Source organism: Talpa europaea (genome assembly GCF_964194135.1).
Source record: "Talpa europaea genome assembly, chromosome: 4".
Classification (NCBI taxonomy): domain Eukaryota; kingdom Metazoa; phylum Chordata; class Mammalia; order Eulipotyphla; family Talpidae; genus Talpa; species Talpa europaea.
In genome coordinates, this window is record NC_140070.1 from 140331987 (window position 1) to 140352003 (window position 20017).

Consider the following 20017-nt stretch of genomic DNA (forward strand, 5'->3'; position numbering starts at 1 on the left):
CCCCAGGGTCACGCTTCCCGGGAGCGCCGGCCGCGGTAGGCGCCGAGGAAAGTCCCGGGGGGGCGGGGGCGCGGCGCGGGGCGGGGCGGGGAGGGGCCGGCCTGGGCGCGGCGGCCGAGCCGGGCTCCCCGCCGCCTGGACGCGCAGTCCCGGCCCCGGCGCTCGGGAAGAGGCGGGCCCGGCGCTCGCCATGGCCGCCCCGGCCGCGACGTGAGCAGCGCGGCGGCCCCCGAGCCCCGGCCCCCGCGGCGCCCCGGCCCCCCGCCATGCGGCCGCTGCTGCTGCTGCTGCTCGCCGGGCTCGGCGCCCCGGCGCCCCCGACAGGTAGGAGGGGCCGCCCCGGCCAGCTCGCGGCGCCGCGGCCGCGGTGGGGACCGCGAGGGGTTGGGGCGCGCCCGGCGGCTCGCGCATGCCCGGCGGGTGGGGTCCCCGGAGCGCCTTGGCCCGGTGGGGTCCGCGAGGGCTCCAGGTAGGGGCCTTCGTGCGGGGCGAACGATCGATCGTTGGGTGGGTCCGCGGGGGCCCGGATGGGTTGCCGGCTCGCGGGGCGCGCGGGGGGCCGCACTGGCCGCGGGGTGTGGGGTGGGCGGCGGGGAATTCCGGCCGCCTCTGGGCGAGCAGCCTGCTGACCCGGAGGAGCCGGGCCGGCCGCCGCTCCTCCCTGCGGCCTGGCCCAGCTGCTGCGCCCGGGCACCCTGCAGCCTGGCACCCTGCAGCCCGGGCACCCTGCACCCCCACCCCGCCCCGGCCGCCGCTCCCTGCCAGGAGCAGAGGGTGAGCGAACCCCGGGCTCGGAAAGGGCCGCCTTTGCCGGCCACAGATTCTTGGTACTGATGCGCCTGAGCCCCTGCCTGGCCGGGGGCCGCTGCTGCAGGTGAGACCCATCGGCCTCCGGGCGCCCTTGCGCCTTGGAGACCCTCCGCCGCTGGAGCCTCTGCCCTGGCCGAGGCTGTGACTGTTACTGCAGCCTGGGGGTGTCCAGAGTGAGCGTGGCCTCCACGAGATCAGGGAGAGGGACGAGCTCTCAGGGCAGGCCCAGGTATGACCGTGGTCGTGCTGGGGAGCAGGTCTCCTGGCCTGCTTCTGACCAGACGGCCTCTTGCCTGGGTTCAGTCTCCTTCTGTAGAACATTCGGGGTGTGTGTGTCTGTGTTTGTGTTAAGCTGGGTTTTTCTGGGTGGAGAGAGTGATGTCCTCATTGAGTGTATCACTTAGAGGCTCGTGACATTGAACAGGTCCTCCTGTTGAAGTCTCCAGGTGTTGCTTGGGTGTGTTTCTTCCCCCAGCAGCCCTTGCAAAGACCCCAGAGCTCCTTGATTGGGGGAACCCTGCCTGTGAGCCTGTGGGCCCATATTTTCCCATGGGAGGCAGACAAGTGGGTTGAATCCTGACTCTGCCCGGGCTCTGGGCCTCCTTTAGATAAGATAGGGGATTGGCAAACTGCTGGGAATGGCGGCGGGCAGGTGGTGGTATGTCTACCGTTACTCCTGATAGGTGGTGACCACAGAACTCCTTGTGACTGTGTGCGTGCAAAGGTTGAGAGAAGTCTTTAGAAGCTTGGTGGCTCAGCACAGCACAGCACCTGAGGGCTTGGCGTCTTTCTACTAGTCACTTTTTATTGGCTACTACAATGTGACACGTCGCAGATGTACGTTGGCCCTTCATCAGACATCCCTTGCAAAGCAGCACGTTATATTCATCTCTGTTTCTGTGGCTTTGAAATTTTTTCATAATAAAGAATTTTTAAAACCCACCTGGGATATTTTTAAGAGAAACTCTTTGTGAGTCAAGGCAAAGTGAAAATATTAACGATGATCAAATCGTTAGAAAAATGCCCACTTTTGTATAAGTCACAAGTGTCTGGTAATCAGAAAATTGTTTCTGTGGTTAGGGTGGGAGAAATAAGAGTTTCTGAAGCAAAATTTTAAAAGGGAGACTTAGAAGAGCTGTCCTTTAGAGTTGCTATAGGGAACCATATGTAAAATATGGGATGACCCATTCTCTAGTAACGTGGCCACCATTTTAAGTGGCCACCATTTCCTTTAGATGGAAAACTAATCAGTAGCACTGACGTGCGCTAAGTCAACTAATTCCTTCAGAATTTAATTACCGGTGTGTTGAAGAATCTGAGCCATTTTCAACACTGCTAACAGCAGGCGTGATGGCCAATATATAGACTTTTCAGAATCATCCAGATGAGTCCCTGGCCCAGAGTTGCCCATCCAGCCCCTGCCCCAGCCTCTGAGACCCAAGAAACGGGGAGACGGATGGTATAGCAAGGAAGGGAGGAGAGAGCTGGAGCTGCACGTGGTTTTGAGTGGAAGAGGCAGCACTGAGGACACGGGGGTGGTGGCCCCATCTGTGATGAGGCGCGCACCTCTGTGCCGAAGGCCACCCCGTCACCACTCCCAGCTCTTGAGTGGCTGCTCTTTTAACCCCTAAATCCAACAGCACCTGGCCCTTCTGGAGCTCGCCGTGCGGGTTTCTGGGGGGGCTGTCGCTATGCTATTACCCAGAAGCGGTGACGGTCATGAGGTGGTCCTGGCACTGCACACAAAATCTGCTCCTTCATCCCTGGTGACAAGTCTGTGTCGCCATCCCGCCCGTTGCCCAGATGGACACTGAGGCACAGAGAGGTGACACAGCTCGCCCGAGGTCCCACAACCCTGCGTGACTTGGAACCCAGGTCCTGGAACCCATGCTCCTCTAAGCGAAAGACACCAGAGGTGAAGAGGCCCCGTGGAGACAAGGAGCAGAGAGGGGGTCCCGAGGCCAGGCATTCAACGCTGGGAGCCAGTCTGAGGAGAGGGCACCGGAAGGGAGTGGCAGAGAGATCAAGGGCACCACAGGACAGAAGGTTCCAGAACCTCGCCCCAGGGCGAGGCAGCGTGTGGGTGAGCCCAGCATATTCCAGGAACAAGGAGACCACGGGGGGCGGGAACAAAGGGTGAGGCTGGCCAGGATATCTGCCAGGTGAGAAGAACCGGTTATCAGGGCCCCGTGCGTGGTCTGCAGTTTTGCTGCTTCATGGCAGTTGACGGTTCTCAGACTTGTTTTCTTCCTGAATGTGGTGAGACAAGGGATTCCAAGAAACTCAACTATGAGAGCGAAACTGCAGATTCACTCTCTAGGCTCCTCTGGAGGCTCCAGAAAGCCTTTCTCTGGCCCAGCGTCAGTGGGGTGGGAGCCTGCTCGTCATCACCGGTCTCTGGGCGCCCCCTCTCCTAGCTGAATGTCTAGGCTGGGGAGAGGATGGTAAAGAAGGTTGGAGGGAGAGGAAATGCCTACTGGCTCCTCTCCCTGCGATGGGGAGATAATGAAGGGACCCTAAAGATGTCCGCATGCTGATCCCCACGCCCCAGACTGTTACCTGACACGGCCAACGGGACTTTGCAGAGTGATGGAGTGAGATGCGTTGCTGGGCTGTGTGGGCCCAGGGTCCTTGAAGGACAGAGGAGTCTGGCCCAGACAGACCCCAGCACTGGGCCCAGTGTCCCCGGAGGACGGGGCCACAGCCAAAGAATGTGAGCAGAGGCCCGCTGGAAAGGGCAGGGAAACAGGTTCTCCCTACAGCTTCCAGAAGGAAGCCACGCGGTGAACTTTGGTACGATGAGACCTGTTCCAAACTGATCCCCAGAATAGCAAGCGCATAAATTCAGAGTGTCTGAAGCCTCTAAGTTGGGATCATTTATTTCAGCATCAATAAGGAACAGGCAGTAGAAGGAGGGCGCCGAGATTCTGTGCTGAGCTCCTGGTCCTGAGGACATGCCCTGGAGGAACTACAGCTCTCGGCACACTTTGGGGTCCACTGTGCCCTGCAGCCACGGTGTGGGTTATTCCAAACTCTGGCCTCAGTTTCCCTCAGCCAATAAAGGAAACAGTTTGAGGAAAAGGAAAGTGGTTTAATTTGTCAACAAACGAGGAGAGCAGCAGACTTGAGTCTGAAAGACGACCGTCCTGCTCTTTGGCAGAGTGCAGGGGTCTTTATGCAAAAGGGAAAAAAGGGGGTAAGATGGACAAGGGTCTGCAAAGGTAGGGGGGAGGGGGCGGGGTTTCACTTGCTTTTTTCAACAACTGCTGTTTAACTCCCTTTTCCTTGGATTGCAAGAAGACAAACCTGTCCAATAAGGGAGAAGTTGCAAGAAATATGGGACAAACGTTAATGCTTATCTGAGAGACCCCCTGTCATAAGGCAAACATGTCAAATAAAGGGGACATTGCAAGAGAGGGGGAAAAACAAACTTGTTAATTCTTATCTGAGAGACCAATCATTTGTAACTGCATCACGGGCATGGGCCTGACTAGGAGAGCAACTTTCCTGCACCAGGCCCCTCTCTGCCCCTTTGGCCCTGGCTTCCTGAAGGCTTGGTATCAATTGGGAGAAGTGATGGTTCTCTAGTTGAAGAAAGATCCAGAATGAAGGTCACCCAGTGATGGCAGATATGGAGATGGGTGGGCGTGCTGTAGGTGACAAGTGGCCCCAAGCCCTTCCAGTGAGGAGCTGGTGGGGCCAGGCCCTCAGCCTTACCTGGTTGGTCCATTTACTAAACTGTGTGGTTTGAATTTCTACCTTCCAGACATTTCTGATTCATCTTTCAGTCTCAGAGAAAGTTTTCTCCCTAGAGGAAAGGCTCAGGGCCCTGCCATCTCTAGCTCCATCCTGTAAGGTCTCTGCTCAGAGGAGGGGGTAGGTTTGAGGTCACATCTTCCAGGTCACGCCAAGGAAGGGGACTGTGCCAGTGGGGCTCCCTGGGGGTCATGCATTTCGTTGTTTGTTCTCAAACTTTAATATGCAAAAGAGCCAGATGGGAAGCATGTTGAAATTGCAGATTTCCTTGTGGCGCATGAGGGACAGGAAATCTACATTTTGACAGAATTATAAGCAAATCCAAGGGTGCCATCTTCATCATCAGGGGCTGGGGAACCTGCCAGGGAGATCCAGTAATACCATTTCTGCACTTGGACCAAAACTGCAATGTGTGAATAATGGTTGCGTGCATTTAAGTCATTTTGTAATTTTCTTTTCTCCTTTTGACTCTCCCTTTCTCTCCCACCCCTTTCTCTTATTCTTTGTCCCTCGCAAGACGCTCCTTCCCAGCTGCCTGCTCCTCGGAACCCGAAGATTCGCCTGTACAACACGGAGCAGGTCCTGAGCTGGGAGCCAGGGACCCCGGACTGGGACTCGAGGCCCGTGGTCTACCGGGTGCAGCTGAAATAGTAAGCCTGATGTTTCTGTGGTGTCCTTCCCGGGAGCTGTGGGGGCGTCGTCAAGGGACCTGGGGCCAGCTGCTCCCTGTTGCCTCTTGGCAGGATTATAAGCAAATCCAGGGGACACACATGTTTCTTGTGTACTTTTCAAACCCCCAGGGCAGCGACTCAGCCTCCCACTCCTGCGGGGGCTGAGAGGTCACAGGCTGGTGGGGAGGCCTGCGGCCTACCACGTGACTTCTCAGTTTGGTGGAAGTTTATTCTCTTATTGCTTTCAGGAGAAGTTGTCTAAAAGGATTTCCTGTTTTGACAGGCAGAAGGCACCTTATTGCTTCTTATTTCCTTCAAGTTTGAAAAATCTGGTTTATTTAACCTTCTAGGTCAAATTGGACCTAATAAGGAACCGCGTCCTTTAATTATAATTTCGAAGCAAGTTTTCTCTTTGGCACATTGTTCTGGCTCTTGTCCCTTCGGAGTTTGTCATCATTTAGTGTGTAACATAAACACACAGATGAAGATGAGGAGATGGTCCAAGACCTCCAGTGCTAGTGGATGACCTCATTAAATGGATTTCTAGCAGATGAAGTTAAATTATAGGCTGTCATTTTCTATTACTAAATAACGTTTAGAGAATGGCAAAGCTTGTGAGGATGTGACTGGTTGGTACAGTGTAGGATCAGGGCCAATTTGCACAGCCCTCCTGGAAAATATTTTCTATACATCAGACTCATAGAGATTCCCACGGCACTTTTACCTGAAGCAGAGGATGCGATCTCTCAGAAAAAACACTGACAAGGACAGGCCTTCAAGTGTCTATTCTTGGCCACTGGCAGAAAGAGGCGTGCCACACCTGGTAGCCTGTGGTTGGACCTGAGGCAGCCACTGGAGCCACATGTACAGTTTGGAATGTATCCGTGGTCAGAACAGCAGAGAACCTGGAACCACAACAGGCGTTGACTGTGTTAGAGGAATTGGTTTCCAGTGGCTCCTTTTTCCTCTCTCCGTATCCATTGTAACAGTGTTTGGCTCAAAATCTAGACTCTAAGCTGGACTTTGAGGGTTGCCTTTAGCTCACATTTATCCATTCTTCAAGTAACTGTAAATGACAAGCATGGTAATCTATAATAAATGGACCCAATGTAAAGTTAAAATGGGGGGGGGGGGGCCTTGTTCAAATATTGTTAAGGACTTTAAGTTGGTGAAGGGCACCGCGCATGTCCTCAGGCGGAAGCCGGCCCTCCTCAGCATGTAGTGGGTTATAATATACTGGAGCTAAACAAGGTTTTGAGTAGAGGACGTCGCCGCTGGTTTGTTGACTCAGATGTCTAGGCTTCCAAAGGGGAAGGACTCTGCCTGGTGTGTTCACAGAGCCTCTAAATACTAGAAATATAGTTTTTAAAAACTTTGACACTTTCAAAAAGCAACACTTTCCTAGACCAACTTGTTTCACTTTGTTGGGTTTGCTCAAAACGTTTTATAGAGATGTATTCAGGATCGAGTTGATTTTAGGAAAAGAAACAAAGAGATGGGGTGAACAGACAGGCCCCACATTCAGAAAAGCTGAGAGGCCACCAAAAACGGATGGAGGCTGGTTTTCTTTTCTTTGTAGCTACAGATTTGGTGGGAGAGGGCCTTTGCTTCTGTTTTGTTTTTAGAGACTTTAACATATTAGGGACTTTCTAGTGATATTAAATAATTTAATTTTGAGGCTTGTGGGACTTGAGCTTCCCATCCTGTTTCTCTGCAGGCAGGCATTATTGTGATTGCTAACAAGGGTGCTTCTGTGTTTTGACAGTTACAGTAGCAAAACCAAAATTATATATAGAGCACTTGGTGGCAAAATTTTTAAATTTAAATCAGAGGCTGCAGGGACCATATATTGGCCTACAGGCCGTTTGGCCCACAGTGTGCAAATTTGTTCTTCAAATACTGCCAACATTAACCAATCTAGAGATAGCACTTCCAAGAAAAAGAATTCTAGATTAATTTCAAGTTTCCATTGAATATATAGCCAGTAAGCAGGGCCCTTTCGAGTTGTAGCCACCACCACCCCCCCTCCACCCCTGCCCGGCCCAATCCTCTCAGGAAACATCTTTTAAAATTTCATTTCAATTTTATTTTAATAGCAATACCTGAGCTTTGTAGAAAATCTGGAAAATCCAGAAAAGCAATAAGAATAACATTTAAACAAGCTGTTGTCTTTAGTCTAAGAATGATCACTACTGTCCTCTTAGTGTATTTCTCTCTAGACTTTTTTCTAAATGCATGCACTTGTTTGGAAATGGGCTGGTGTTTGTATAAAAATGAAACAAAACCGGGGTTACGCTTTTGGGCCCTGCTTCCTTTTTTGTTTTGTTTTAACTTAATGTAGTTAAGCGGGTGAGCTTTTTTTTCCATATGATTTCTCTGTACACAATTTTATTATATGATATATCCCATGATGTGTTTAATTCCTCCTCACTGACAAATATAGGTGGTTGACTGTTTATAACTCTTGTAAGCCGTATCCTCTTATATCAGTCACCTCTGCTTTTTTCCTTACATTTCCAGAAGAGTAATTATTGCATCAAAAGGGACAAATTTACCAATTTTGGAAATAATCCAATCACTAGCCATCCAGTTGTTTAACAAACATTGACGTGGTGCCTACAAGCTGCCAAGCATTAAAACTGGGTTTCCTTGATAGCTGGTTTAGCCTTCCTGGCAGCTCTGGGAGCCATGCTTAGCCCCATTTTATAGAGAAAAAATAGACACTGAAGAACAGAGAAATGCAGCAACAAGGATCTGAGCCCAGGTCTTGTGGCTTTAGAACCCCCCCCCCGCTACTTAACCACTGTGCTTGTGGTGAGGGCTGCTGTCCCGTTCGGCAAGTCCCAGGACGGAGGCCGGCCATTGTGGGCAGCTGCGAGAGGACCTGTCTGGGAGTCTGCAGCGGGTGGGCAGTGCCGGGCCCTTGAGGCTGTGTTCAGGTCACTCTTTACTGCAGTGGGCCCCTTGGCGCCTGTTTTTACCCTCTGCTGGCAGAAGGGGAGACAGCATTCCGGACGACAGCTTCCTCTCCCGATTGTCCTTCACCCAACCACAGGCCTTTGGGTGTCAGCTGTCATTTAAATTGGGGTGGCTTGTGCCCCTTTAAACTCTTTAAGAAATATTTGTTTAAGTAGCTCTGAGAAAGGCCCCCAAGTGTCTGTGCACTTTCTGAGCATGCTCTGCATTCTGCAAGGCGGTGCTCGTGGCTTGGGATCTGTCTCCCCACTAGGGTCGTGACCCAAGACTTGCGGGGTGTGACTGTGGTGCAGTCTTCTATGGAAACCCTGACCACACGCCTTGAAGTGGCTATTGTGTCCCTTGAAACTTTTTCATTCACTAACCCATTGACTGAAGAGGTTACAGGACGCCAGCTAGCAGCAAGACTGAAAAAAATCTAAAACACACAGACTGAGTAATGCTAGGTCAGTACACAAAGGGGAATGAGGTGTTTGCACACAGGTGACCTGAAAACTAGGAAGTGAAGCTTGTCAAGGTAACACAAGGTAGAGATGCGTAGGTGCCAATTAAAGAAAAAAATCAGCATAACTAAATGAAATGAGGAATTGCAGGAACCTGACATTTTTGTTAGGTTCTAATCTATCAATTGATAAAGAATCATCAGGCAAATTGGACAAGATGGCAAACTATTTCAGGGCTGGTGGAAAGAAAACTTGTAGGTGAATTACCAATATATTGTAGGTGAATTACCAAAACTTGTAGGTGAATTACCAATATATAGATCTGTTTGGGTCATTAGCCTCTGGTGCTTCCTTGTTTTCCAGAAATGATTGTTTACCTAGGGAAACTAAAAATAAATTGAAGATAATTCAGCAAAGAAAGCACAAGGTGTTAGGCATCAAGTCTGTCACCTAAGACCAGAACAGAAGTCAGGGCTGGGGACCAGAGTCCCGGGTGGGAGTATTGAGGCTCTGAGGAATGCACTGTCACTTACAAGGATGCCTCACTTTATAAATGGTAGAGTGTTCACATGGGTGAGGCAAACTCTTTAAATGCACAACCACGGGGGCCTCCCTGGTGGCATAAGGGTTAAGTCTCAGCACTGCCACCATGACAGCCCAACAAGGCGGCCTGAGTGTGATCCCTGGCTGGGTAGCTGATCCACATGGCTCAGCAGACCCTGCCCATCTCCCTGCTGCTCCCCTCAGCAGTGTATTTCAGTAGATCTGCCTGTTCTGCTGCCCACTCTGTCTCTGGTGAATCCTCTCACCCCTCACACCCCAGTTCTTCTATGCAAAAATACATAAATAAATAAATTCATGGCCATGGAGTTAGAACACTCACAAGAGCAGGAAGCATAAGCAGAGTTTGGGCAAATGTCCTTCCTAAGACGTGGGCTACAGCAGCTGAGTTTGAAGCATTAAAATCAGCTGTAGGGCAGAATAGGAGAGACAATTTGTAAATCATGTATCTGATAAGGACATTCTATCCAATACATAAAGAATCCTTACAACTCAATAATTAAAAGGCAAGCCAAGTAAAATATAGACACAGGATTGTCGTAGGCAGTTCTCCAAAGAAGACGAACAGATGACCGTTAAGCACGTGAATAGGTGCTCGGCATCATTATTCACCAGGGAAATGCAAATCAAAACCACAGTGATATACCACAGCATACCCACGAGAAAGGCTATAAGAAAAAAGCCATAATAGAAGTGTCGGTGAGGTTGTAGAGAGATCGGAACCCTGCTCCACTGTGAGTGGGTACATAGAATGGCGAGACCCCTTGGAGTTACCATTTGACTGAGCAATTCCACTCCTGGGTGTATGCCCCAGAGAACTGAAGACATGTTCACACAATGTGACTGTTCTTTGCCAGTGGTCCATAGTCCAAGTTGAAACAACCCACAAGTCCACTGGCAAAATGTGATCGGTTCATACAACAGGATGTTATTTGGCCACAAGAAAGTGCTGATGTAATGTGCCAGGGCAGTGGCTGAGCAAAAGGAGCTGCTCGCACAAGGCCACACCACTGGTGATCTTGTTTATGTGAAATGTCTAAAGTAGGCAAGTCTGTAAAGACAGAAAGTAGATCAAAGGTTGCCTAGAGCTTTGGCGGGGGGCGGGGGGGTTCAAGGGAAATGGAGAGTGACTGTGAACAGGGGTTTGGGGGGGATGAAAATATTCTAAAATTGATTGTGGTGATGTTTGCTCAAACCTGTGCATCTACCGGAAGGCAGCGAAGTATGAACTTGCACACCCTAAATGGGTGGATTGTGCAGTGTGAGGACCCTGAATACAGCTGTTTTTAACACTGCTCTGGGGAAACCTCTCCAGGACAGAGAACTCAGCGACGAGAGACCCTTTTTCTCTGCAATTCCAGCTCAAGCGGCTGGCACGACACGCATCGCTACTTGCCAGGGGTGAACTGTACGAGGATCACCATCACGTGGTGTAACTTCACTGGCAATGAAGAGGGCTTCTCCACGCACTTCAACGTCCATCTGCGGGTGCGAGCCGAGCTGGGAGACATGGTTTCTGCCTGGGCAACCGTGCCCTGGTTCCAGCACTACCGGAACGGTGAGAGAACTTGGGTGGAAACTCCATTTTCCATAGCCAGGCTCCCTTTCCTCCCCGCTCCCCTCAGTCCACACACCTCAGTCATGTCTCTCACCCTAAATAACAGCGTGATGGGCAAACCCAAGCGCAGCAAGTCCTTGGTGCTGTCTTGGCCTCTTGGAGCGTGACTTTAAGTGACACAACATAGAACAAAAGCAGGCCCTGGAATAACGTTTTGTTCAGTGTTAACCAAGGTCATTTTTTCCCACTGATGTCATAACAAAACAACGTTATTCCAGAACCTCCCGTGCTGACTGAAGCTGATGCTGGGGGAGAGAACGATTCACTGGACCAGGGGCCGGCAGACCACCTGTGTCCCTCCTCTGGAACAGGACCCCCTTTTGCGGTGCGGCCACATCTGTGGACAAGGCTGGGTTGACAGTAACAGGCTCAGTCTGTGAAACTGCTCTTAGCAAGCTGCCCATAGATCCACTGCCTTCCTCGGGGCCTGGCTGGAATGCAGGTCGATTCCTCCCTCAGAGACAGATTTATCAGGGTGGCCTCAGGTCCCGGATCCAGGATCCAAGGCTCTCTTCAGAAGGGCAAACCCCACCCCTACTCCCATCCTGAGTCCTGGGATAGTCTGGACAAAATGTCCAGTGAGGGAGAGGCCTGCACCCGGGGGCCCTGCAGGCGGGCTGCCTCCCCTGCTGGGTCACGTAGCTGTTGGAAGGAAGCTCAAAATGTATGTGTCCATGTCTGAGAGCAGGGTTTACGAAAGCTTTCTGTCGCGTTGCTGTAGCTGGCAGTGAGTGGGCAAGGCCGGGCCAGAGAGGATGGGGGTGGGGCCCAGGCCACACCTCTAACCCTCACCACCCTGGGAGAGTCCTGGGCAGAGCGTGGGAGGCGAGCGAGCCCCCGCCTCCGGGCACCCACGCCAGCTGTCCACAGCAAGACGGTCATCTGCGTGTACAGGGCGTGCGACGGGCCCCCTCGAGCTCAAACCTGTGCTTTGGTCCGAGGCCCTCCAGTTAATTGTACAGCTTAGACCTGATAAGTGCTGTGACCCTTCCTTGAGGGCATCTCCTGAGTCACAGTCCGTGGCGGTCTGGCCTGTGAGTCATGTAAGGCGTCTTAACAAGCAGACTGGCCATGGTGCTGTTTCCGTTCTTATATTTAACATAGTGTTACAATTAGCTGGGAGACAAATGTACTTAAAGGTTTGTAAATATCACTCTTGTTCATTTACATAAAAATTGGATGGACGGGTGGAGGGAGCGATGGACAGACGGATGGATGGGTGGGTGGATGGGAGGAAACGAGGGGGAAGATAAGGGTCAACAGAATCATTTTTCCCTCTGCATGGAAAGGGAATCTTTGACTAACCTTTGGCCCAGTTTCTGAGGCAAGCTGATAAAGGCAACACATTTAGCCTGTGTCTAGGCAGCACTGCTTATGGTCAAAAGGCCACGGGACTGGTCACCTGCATGTCAGCGGTGAGCAGTGGGAAGCCATGTCTGGGCTTTGCTGAGTGTGGTGGTTCCTGTAATGGGGCATGTCCCTTGTGGGAACCCTGGAAACTACTCCTGGGGAGCTGTTGTAAGAGATAGTGGCTCTTATATCTTTTAAGTCCCGGGAACTTCTGTGCCTCCCTGGTGGGGGGCTCCCCGCTTGCACCTGAACTATCCCCGGGGAGGCCAGAGAGACTTGTCCTGGGCCACCATGTGGGGCATGGCGCAGCCCACTGGGCTTCCTGATGTACAGTTTCATAGTAAATCTTGTGCCCAGAGCAGCCTCTGGTGGTTCTTTTGCACCTGAGGGCTGTTGCGGCGGACAACACCACACTGACAAACGGGAGTCGTGGAGCAGACTAATGCAGGATGCTGCTGAAGAGCAAGATCCTGGCCCTTTTATTGACACACGTAATTGGTTGTAAAGAGATTACGGAGATTAAAGAAAGGGGAAGGGTGTAGAAGATTAGGCATTGTGAGTCTGCCCTCCAGGCACTTCTCATCTACTTGATGCTACACCCTAATCCCCAGCCATGGTTCTAATCTTATCAACAAGGCGCTCCACTGATCAGCTTCTGGAGTCCCTTGTCATACATTGGTCCTGACCCCCCAAGTGTTCCCGGTCATACCTCGTGATGTATAAGTCGGGAGTACGTGTTATGCATTGGTCCTCAGCGCCCTGGGCGTTCTGGACATACCTTGTGATGCATAACCTTTCCAGTGTGACCCAGCTTTGCGCTCTTTGAAGGGTTGGGCTCCTGTTCCTAACTGGCCAGGCCACTTTGACCTTGTTTAGGTGACAAAATGACGGCCGAATAGGCTGCCTAGGAGTGGCAGACCCACAAGGGCAACTTCAGTGCATGTGTGTGTATGTAAATGTGTGTGGTTATGTAAATGTGTGGATATGTAAATGTGTGTGCATGTGTGTGTGGATAAGTAAACATGTCTGTGTGGCTATATGTGTGAGCATGTAGACGTGTCATATGGGTGAGCATATATACTGTATAGTATTATGTAATGTATATATACACACTATACATGTTTTATGTACAGATGCAATATAGGTATGTATACATATTCATGTATGTTTGTTTGTAATTCTATTTCAGTTACTGTCGGGCCTCCAGGGAACATCTGGGTGACCCCAGAAGAAAACTCCTTTATCATCGCTCTCTCCCCTCCCTTTGACATAAATATCTCCTTGGCCACTTTTCATTATTATGTCCGTTTCTGGGAGAAGACAGCAACCCAACAGGCAAGAGCATTTTTCTTCTTTGTTTTAATGTTCTCTTCTTAAGAGTTTCTGATATAGCAAAAGAAAGGAAACTTTAAAGCAGGCAAGGAGAATAGGATGTCCGAGGATCTCCTCGAGCCTGAGACTGAGCTGGTTGTAGTCCTCTCCTTCAAGACCTGTGCTTCCCTCCCTGTGCTGGGACTCAGCTGACTCCCAGCCGCCGGGTGCTGTCCATCCCGGCTGTGAGACCTGCTTGGCTGGGCCTGGGGTGGGACTCACAGCTACTACGTAAGGAGGAAAAGGAAAGCAAAATCGGCCAAGGGATTAGACCCACTGGGCATTGCCCAGGGGGTTCAGACATGGGGTCCCCAGAGTGCTCTCCCCGTAGACTCACACAGAACACACTTGAACCTTCCATCCACAGACTGTGACACCCGGGGAATGTCGTCTATCAGGGAACCGTGCCCAAGGTTTATGGGGGGCTGGTCACAAACGCAGCTTCTCCCCAGCACACACCAAAATCCCAGACTCCCGGAAGGAAAGCCGGGCTTGGGCAGAAAGCACATCACGTGCTCAGTCCACCACCTTACCAGTTAGGTTATGTGGGAACGCTCCTGAAATGCAGCTCCCCAGCACAGGCCCGGGCCGGCCTCGCGAGCAGGCTTCCCCTGAGGACGGCCGTGTCAGGGCTGAACATCGGTCTTCTCAGTTTTCGGCTCTTTCCATTTTTAAAAATGCCGACTGGCTGCTGAAATAAACCTACAAGGATTGTTGCCCTTTAAACTCACTCTTTGTGACATCAGAAGCAAAAATTTCTTCCCACCGTTAAGCCGAAGAAAAGTGAAAAATCCTAGTATTTATAGAAAATACAATTAGTTTATATTTTTAAAAAGGCCATCCTCGGGTACGGATAAAAGTCCTGCAGCTGTTAGCTCTGCTGGTTGCCATCTTTTCCATCGTAAAGAGTTGAAACAAGAGGCACAGACTATAAAGAAAGACTAACAGACCCATCTCACTAAAATTTTTTATTATTCCAAGACCAACTGAAGATTCCAGAAACAAAGGTTAAAAGATTAATTACCCTTGGATAAAGATTCATATTCTTCAAAAGAATTTTCACAGAGCCAGTAGCAAAATGTACAAAGGAGATAGGAAATTTATACAATAGAAGTGATCAAAAATCTAAGCCAGGGCCTCCCCGGTGGCGCAGTGGGTCGAGCGCAGTGCTATGAAGCTGTCCGCAGCCTCTGCAGCACAGGTTCAATTCCCGGCTGGCCAGGGAGAGACCCACATGGCGTGGCAGACCTCTCCTGTCACACCCGCTGCTCCCCTCAACAGTGTGTTTCGGTCCATCTACTTGTTCTGCTCCCCGCTCTGTCTCTGATGAATCCTCTCATCCTCCCATGCCTCTGGCCTGTGCCCCGGTTCTTGTATAAAAATACATAAATCTTAATAAAAAAAAAAATCTAAGCCAGCCAAATTCAGTAGTAACCAAAGAAATATGCCTGTGAGCTGCCACATTTCACCCAGAGGTTGGCTAAGATATAAAAGGCAACAGGAATTGCGTGAAGTGGAGGTTCCACAGCTTAATAATATGAGCTCACAGGCTGTGTACAGTTGAATGACCTGCTTGTTCCAGTCACCACGATAGCAATTTCATTGTTCTTCTTTATCAAATGTGTATTACACCAGCATTTCACTTGGCGATAGCTGATTCTACTGTGCTGCAGAATAAGAAGCCAGTCCTTTATAAGAAATCCTCAGTGTCATAACATGATCTTTTTTTTTCTCATTTCTCCCTGACCAACGACATCTTTATGCAGAATGAGGCGCTCCCAGCTGGAAAGCCCCAGGTATGGGGGGGTGACAGTCCCGGGGGTGGGCAGCCCCAGGGAGGTGGGAGGGAATCTAGCTTTCAACCGTGTCTTGATTGGAGCCAAAACTGTTAAGAGGAACAGACACATTTCAGTCAAAACCTAAGCAGGCTGGGAAACACAGACACATCTCTCCGAGGATGATTTTCTCTCTGATTTTCTCTCTAACTTCAAGTGTCTAGACCGGATTAGCCATGAAAGGCAAGTGCTCATTTTCAAAGAGAAAGTTTCGCAGTGGATACTGGGATGCCTGCGTTCCAGCCCGGGCCCTCGGCGGCCACCCAGGCCCTGCCCGGCCGAGTCACAGATCACAGCCCGACACCACGGCTCCTTGTCCACTCACTGACATTCACATATAAAACATCCGCTGCATGCCAGCGGCTCCTGAGAAGCAGAATCTTCTTATCTTTGATGATTGTATTCACTGAGGACTTGAGGAAATACAGAGGGGGCCCAAGAGTGTGGATTTGGGCAGTTTACCTGCATGGTGTTGATGTGTTTGTCTTACGTAGGTGAAAGGCCCTTTCCAGAAGAATGTCATTGTGTTGGATGGTTTAAAGCCCGCCACAGTGTACTGTTTACAAGTCCAAGCACAGCTGCGTGGGCCATGGACAGGCCAGTCCAGTCCCGGGCACTTAAGCAACGCATCTTGCTATGAAACAACAGCAGATGGTAATATGTGCCTTCTTGTGTCCTGTCTGAACTGGGGAGACGACACTCCTAAAATAGTGAAATGGGGCGGGAGGGGGGACACTTTGAAGGTGGTGGGAGTGGGGGGACCCAGAGAGAAGACAGCAGTGCCCTGTGGGTGTTATCGGCTGGTGACGGAAGCACCTTCACTGGCTGATAATTCCCGCAGGTGGGGCCGGAGGAGGGGCAGTGACTGTCACTGGTCGTTGTGCTGGGACATGACACTATTTCAGCATCTGGTGATCTGGTGTTGTGTCGTGGGTGAGATGGTCATTCTGGTCACCTTTGTCACCTTTGTAGCTGCTACCAGGCTCCAGCCGGTCATCCTGATCACCGTGGCCATTGTCTTGTCACTGTCAGTGCTGTCGGGGGCCTGTCTCTTCCTGGTGCTGAAGTACAGAGGCCTGGTCAAGTACTGGTTTCACACTCCACCAAGCATCCCATTACAAATAGAAGAGGTAGGTGGGCTCCCAGTGCCCCACGGCCCCTGGGTTACACCTCCAAGCACAGCCGTGGACACAGCCATGGACACGGAGATCTGAGTTCACAATAGTGTGGGCGATGTTCACAGATGGGAGCAACTCATATGTCCACCGTGGGTGGATGGTGTGGACATACAGTGGACTGTTCCTCTGCCTTCTGGGAGGACATGATGTTGGCTGAAATTAACCAGTCACAAAAAGACCATATTGCATCATGCACTTTCATAAGATGCATGTAAGATAGTCAAAGCAAGACGTTGCAAGCTGACCATAGATCTGAGGCATGGGTGGGGGAGGCTCAAACAGGGGAGGGAAGGTCACAGGGACTGGGGTGATGGATCACGGGGGCCATGGTGGTGGGAGAACCCCGGGGACCACACCTGAGGGGAGAAATCAAATCCTGTCCAAAAATTCACAATGATGTAAGAGTAAAAAGGGGAGGTACTTCATCTAAAAATACACCTTGAAAAAGCCATAGAAGCAGAAAGTAGAATGGTGGTTACCAGGGTCTGGGGGAGGAAAACAGGAGCTGCTGGTCAGTGGGTCTGAAGTTTCCATTATGAAGATGACTGAGTTCTAGAAACCTGCTGTGCACCTTGAACCGACAGTGGAAAGCCTTCTTACCACCCCAAAAAAGCCAAAAAACCCTCTCTAGTTAATATTGTCATAAAGTAACGGTCCTAGAGGGCCTCAGGGTTCTACAAGCATTAATAATCCTTAATAATTGCTCGCAGCAAAACTACCAACTGGGCCCTCGTGAGTGAACTTACTACTAATTGTTGCTTTGGGGTTTGCATCTAAACCATAAAATCTTTCAGTTCACTTTCCTGGGAAAGTGTGAAAATGTTTATCAAAGGTCACTGGAGTTACATGAGAACTATGAATCATTTTTCACATGTATTTTTGAGGTTTCGCAAGTGCACATGATCCACCAGCTTCCTCTTAATCTGCCAGCCCCGAACTTAACTGTATTTCACTATCTGGCGGCGTTTCCAAGAGCCGGGCGCCAGCTTCTTGGTAACCTGGTGATCTGATGGCTAAGCCTAAAGCGGGCAGGAATGAAAGGGAAAGTGAGGCTTGTGGACTCTCACTGTGTAGGCGGGACCTGGGCCTTCTGACCCTCCAGGACACCCCAGACCCTCTGCTCCTGCGCTGCATGGAGCAGAACCCACCAGGGTGGGCAAAGACTGAGAAAAAGATCCAGAACTTTCCCACTTTTGCCCCCAATGTAGCTGAACTAAAGGTCCCTCGCCCTCCTTCACTGAAAACTTAGATTTTCAGAGACGCTGCAGGCACGCCCCACACTTATGCATTGACTTGTTTGACCCTTGGGTCGGCGTTACAGTTACTCACGTGGCAAGGGGTGGAGAGCGCATAAGCTGTTTCATGTGGACAGAACAGGAAGCTTCACCTGAATAGAGGCTGCTGGTACCGACTAAAATGAACGTTTGAAAGGCTGATCTCGGGCTGATAAACTAATCATGGTGTTGCTATTTGACCTTTTCCAGTACTTAAAGGACCCAACTGAGCCTATCCTAGAGTCCTTGGACAGGAACAGCGCCCCAAAGGATGACGCCTGGGACTCCGTGTCCATTGTATCGTCTCCAGAGGAGCGCGATGTTTCCAAAGCACTTTGAACCAAAGCGCTGGTCCGGCCACCGGCCTATGGGAAGAGGACTCTAAGCCAAGGAAGCTTCTGGCATCCTGCTGGCCCTGGACCCCATATTCCTGCCTCATAAAAGCCTAGCAGAACCTAGGGAGAGGTGGGAGGGTCTCTAGGGGAGACAAGCTTACTTTTTCCAAGAATTTTCTAAATCATACAAGTTTATAGAATGATGCTAAAGAGAAACCCAGGAAAAAATAAGATTTCTCTTAAACACTAAAGGGACATGTAATTATTTGTTGGCAAAATGGCACTGGCTCCTTGTTCATTGTTGGCTGGACCCACTTGTCAAGAGACTTGGCTCCCCTCCCCATCCCTCAACTCTGGAAAATGAGTTGGGGTCCCTCAGACAGGTCACATTACCTGTCTCAGCCTGACCCATTGAGAGACGTGGCCTCCTGAGCAGACTCCTGGCTAAACATGGTTAATCCTGTAAACATTTTTCTAGTAATTTAAAATTTTTTTCCAAGCTAGAAATAAAAGATTGGATAATTAACTTTTTAAAGTCTGCGTGTAGTCTTTTCTTCCCACTTTACATTATTTTGTTTTTCCTAGTCTCAACATTTAAAAATTACTGTATCAAAAACTTCAATTTCGGGCCTCCCTGGTGGCACAGGGGGTTAAGTCTCAGCACTATCAAGCTATCGCCAGCCAATACAGCATGAGTTCGATCCCCGGCAGGGGAGCTGATCTATGTGGCGCAGCAGACCTCTCCTGTCTCCCCACTGCTCCCCTCAGCAGTGGATTTCAGTAGATCTGCCTGCTCTGTTCCCCTCCCTGTCTCTGGTGAATCCTCTTACCCCACCCCACCCCCACACCTCTGGCCTGTACCCCAGTTCTTGTATGCATAAATGAATCTTTAAAAAAAAAAAAAAGTGGAAACAGCAAAGACCCAGCATAACTCATTTAGGAAACTGAAGACAGAAGTTTCCCCTGCTGGGCCATGGGCTCTCACGGGAGTGGGGGGAGGGGCTAGAAAGAGTTGGCTAATAGGGAGCCCCTCCCTCCCCCCTGAGGAAAGGCAGACAGCTCACTTCCTGCAGAAAGTAAGCTCGTCTGACTACAGAAAACAAACCTGTGGGCAACAAAACCAATTCTGGTTGCCAGAAATGAAGAGAAAAGGGGACAGGTAGATCAGGATAAAGAGGAGAAGGGGAGATTTTTGGGCTCTGGTGACCTTAATGTAATGTATATACACATGTTGGTTGTCGACCTTGAACACCCGAAATTTACATCACGTTATGATGCAATGTCTTGTGCCGCCAAGCAGGGCAGGGTCACTATGTCACTATGGCAGACAGGTAGAGCCCCGGAGCCCTCGGTGGAATTTTCAGGCTTTAATGCTCTCAGGGAACCAGGCGCTCAGGCACAGCAGGCCGGGAGGCTGGCTTGTGAGGAGGCTGGCATGGGTCGTGCAGCGAGGCTGGGAGGCAGGCAACGGAGCCTCCCAGACCCCCAAATCTCTACCATCTTTCTTTGGGCTCTCTCTGGCCTCTCTCGCTCTCTGGCGTCATCTCGTAGTCCCACCTGTTCTATAGTCACGCTGCTCATCCTCTTCATTGCTGACGCTGACGCTGCTTTTATCCCAGCCTCTAGGCTCCGGTGTGCACACGTCCACATGCGTGCACACCCACACTCCAGGTGTCCACAATCAGGCACGTGTGCCCGCATCCACGCTCCCAAGAGCCTTCTGCTTTAACACCATCAAGGCCACAGGTGACAGCCACAGAGGCTAGTGGCATAAAAAGTCTGATTAATTCATTTACCCTACACAATGTTACTTCAATAAAAAAGAAAAGGAAGGGCCTC

At 50.7% G+C, this 20017-nt stretch overlaps 1 protein-coding gene across 1 annotated transcript; it reads left to right on the top strand.

Moving 5' to 3' along the window:
• Positions 1-266: 266 nt before the first annotated feature.
• Positions 267-18292, top strand: IFNGR2 (interferon gamma receptor 2; the record flags this gene model as incomplete). Its single annotated transcript, XM_084232746.1, is given in 8 exon segments — positions 267-324; positions 5084-5216; positions 10579-10775; positions 13375-13520; positions 15886-16045; positions 16364-16521; positions 18054-18162; positions 18165-18292. Coding segments are annotated over 8 exon segments (1089 nt in total).
• Between the last annotated feature and the right edge of the window lie 1725 nt (positions 18293-20017).